Below are 3,037 nucleotides of genomic sequence, written 5' to 3' on the forward strand. Positions count from 1 at the left end.
AAGGATAGGAATTAATTTCTCAGTTTTGATGTAGTAATGTCAATATGGATGTTGAAATCACCAAGAAGGATAATTCTCTGAGAGTAAGAGCTTAGGTGGGTTAAAAGTCCAAACAGATCAGATAAGAAGGATGCATTGTATTTTGGGGGATGATAAAGAACAATGAGTGAGACAGGACCTGATTCCGTTATTAGTTTAAGAGCCAGACACTCAAAAGACAGTGGACAATCAATTGATGATGCAAATTAGCGACATTAGGCATAATTTGGTATAATAGTAATTAAACAAATTTTCCACTCTCAGGTATGTAGATTATTTTATTGATGATGTTATTGATCAGTTCCTCCAGTCAACAATCCGAATTACAAAAATTTTCCAAAAATCAGTAGAATGTCATGAAATTAACAAGAAGTCACATGAGGAGAAACAGTCTTACTCATGGAATTCTCGAAAGCAGTTGTTCTTGTTGAGGCACAAGTGAACATTGCACTTTGAACATTTGATTACAGTCTGGCCCTTACAATTTGGGCATTTACAGCATTGCCATCCACTTTCAACCACTGGCCAGTGACCCACAGCATCTGAACAGACTTCCAGTGTTGGAAGAGCCTTAGCTGGACCTCAATGTTTCTTCTTCTCGAAATCCATTTCAACATCAGATGAAGGCCACCCCCTCTTCTTCCTTGACATATTCTTTGCCTTGCATGCAGAGTCATGTGCAATTGGTGTTGTAAAAGCAAGCAAATCCTTCTGCTTCTTTCTTGGAACATCCAGTGAATCACAATCACGTCGATACAACAACCAGCTGTTTACAATGACCATATCAACAAAATGAAAAAGAACTTATGATAGTACTTTTTTGACCTTATGTGGATGCGATAATATGCAATTAGTGCATCAAGAACATCAGCGCCGCCCATGAACTTGTTGTAAAGGCTGATGTTGTTTGGGCATTCTATAGACACTTTCTTTTTCGACTTTCTATCCCGTCTTTCTACATTAGAAACAGGCTGGGCACTGGCAAAAGTGCTGGCAATGATAACCCCTCTGTTATCAAACCATTTTACTGCTTTTATTTCTACATTGACTACAACAACCTTTTTCTCTTCAAATATCCCTCTTCCCTTCTTCTTCATATTGGTGTCTACGCTGAAATCGCACCCTTGCAGGAGACTTTGCTGCACAGTCCCAAGGGCTGGTATTCCCTGGTTTGCAAGAGCAACAAACAAATACAAGGAAGAAAACCAGTTGTCAAAATACAGCAAGTGATTGAGAGCACCACGATTAACTTGTGCAAGCTTTAGAACAATGTTTCCTCTTGCCCCAATGTTAGGTTCTCCAGGTACAGGATCTATTTTCCCTGTAAATATGTCAAATGAATGCACCAGGCCTTTTGTATCACAAAGCACAACGATTTTGTACCCCCATTTGTATGGCTTCTTGGGGATATATTGCTTTAGACTAGATTTACCTTTGAATGGCACCATTTGCTCATCAATAGACAACATTTGATCTTGTGGGAGACGCAGAAATTTTGGGAGAAGTGAATCAATAATTGGCCTGATTTTGAAAAGCTTATCGTAATTTCCATCATTAATTTGTTCCCATCTGTCTCGGGATATCACATCAGCCACCTGCGCTACTTGACATTCACTGGACCAGTACATTCTTGACCTTGGTAAATGTACAACACTCATATACACTACAGTGCCAATAAACTGCTCCAATTCATTCCGATCCAATTTGAGGGCACAATTTGGATTTTTTTGCATGCGATACAGATTACTTTGTTCTGCAATACTATCCAAAAGATCAGCATCAAAAAAGTCTTGGAAGTACTGAATGGGCAGTCTGATTTCATCAGCATCAGGAAAAGCAGCTTGCCAAATTGGAATGTCTTTTGCAGAGTTCTGTTGTTGCACTGTCTTCCACACTACCTTTTGCTGTGTTCTCCTTGCAGTGGCAGCTGGATGCCTTCTTGCACCAGTAACACTGGTGCTAGCAGGTGTATCATGATTGCTGTCAGAGTCTTTATCACTGCTGCTTTCATTGTCAGTACTGTCATTACTGCTGCTTTCATCTTCAGAAACATCACCTTGTGATAATGGTGTAGGTATGTAGTCTTCATCGCTCTCCTCACAGTCACTGAGACAGCTGTCATCACTTTCAAATGGTGGAACCCTGATTTGAAGTCCACCAGCTTGCTTCCTGTAGAAAGTTGATGTGTTCATTTAGTTCTGCCCCAAAATAAAGGACAGAAATTGCATTTATATCTCAGTATGTTATTTTTACATTAATTCTAGAAATGAACTAGGCTCAAAATGCAAAGCATTTGAAATCTATGCACAGGAATTTGGATTTCTACGATATTGCACCTAAATATAATATTATTCGTATGCAGCCGTTATTGTCGAATGTAGCGAAAAAGTGACATAGGGAAAACGGCGTATAACTTCCGGAATTTTCGTCACATGTGGTCTATTATGAAATATCAGCAATAAAAGAAAACAATAAGCTTATATGTATTTTCATCTTAGCGCAATTTACCTTAGATCTGGGGACTCATGCATAACGCCGTGTGTAGAACTCGCACTATAACATGACATAAGCACAAAAGCCGAAATGTGCTTATGCACAGAAAAATCCAGATGCTGAAATCTGTGCGTACTCCAACTTCCACGTTCTTCCGCTCCATAAATCCCGATCAGCGTGAAAAGTAACGCTTGTGCACGCGCTTTATGTAACGCCCCAGCTCCTCCCAGAATTACGCCTCTTTGAATATGCAAATCAATATAAATCGCCCTTAAGCTCAGCCTTCTGTGAAAAGACAATGGGAAAAGTACGGGGGAAAATATAAGAATTTCAGCGAATACCAATTGGAGGCAAAGGAAAAACATACTATTTGTTCAAATAAACCGTGGTATAAATCAACAAAAGGAAGTTGATCGAGTGACATAGCGTGTTGGAGAAACTTGAAAGCTCACGTTCACAAAATCGCACAGTGCCAGAAGTAAAAAAGAAGTCACATATCAAAGTC

The 3,037-nt window shown here is 39.4% G+C and overlaps 1 protein-coding gene across 1 annotated transcript; it reads right to left on the bottom strand.

Moving 5' to 3' along the window:
- Nucleotides 1-809: 809 nt before the first annotated feature.
- Nucleotides 810-2,231, bottom strand: LOC120530636 (piggyBac transposable element-derived protein 3-like). Its single transcript, XM_039755060.1, has one exon. The coding sequence runs from the start codon at nt 2,229-2,231 to the stop codon at nt 810-812; it is 1,422 nt and encodes a 473-aa protein (XP_039610994.1).
- Nucleotides 2,232-3,037: the final 806 nt, after the last annotated feature.

The sequence above is a fragment of the Polypterus senegalus genome, chromosome 6 (genome assembly GCF_016835505.1).
Source record: "Polypterus senegalus isolate Bchr_013 chromosome 6, ASM1683550v1, whole genome shotgun sequence".
NCBI classification, from domain to species: domain Eukaryota; kingdom Metazoa; phylum Chordata; class Cladistia; order Polypteriformes; family Polypteridae; genus Polypterus; species Polypterus senegalus.

What these genes read in the sequence shown, in the direction of transcription:
- LOC120530636 (XM_039755060.1), bottom strand. Translation starts at nt 2,231, where the DNA reads ATGAACACATCAACTTTCTACAGGAAGCAAGCTGGTGGACTTCAAATC.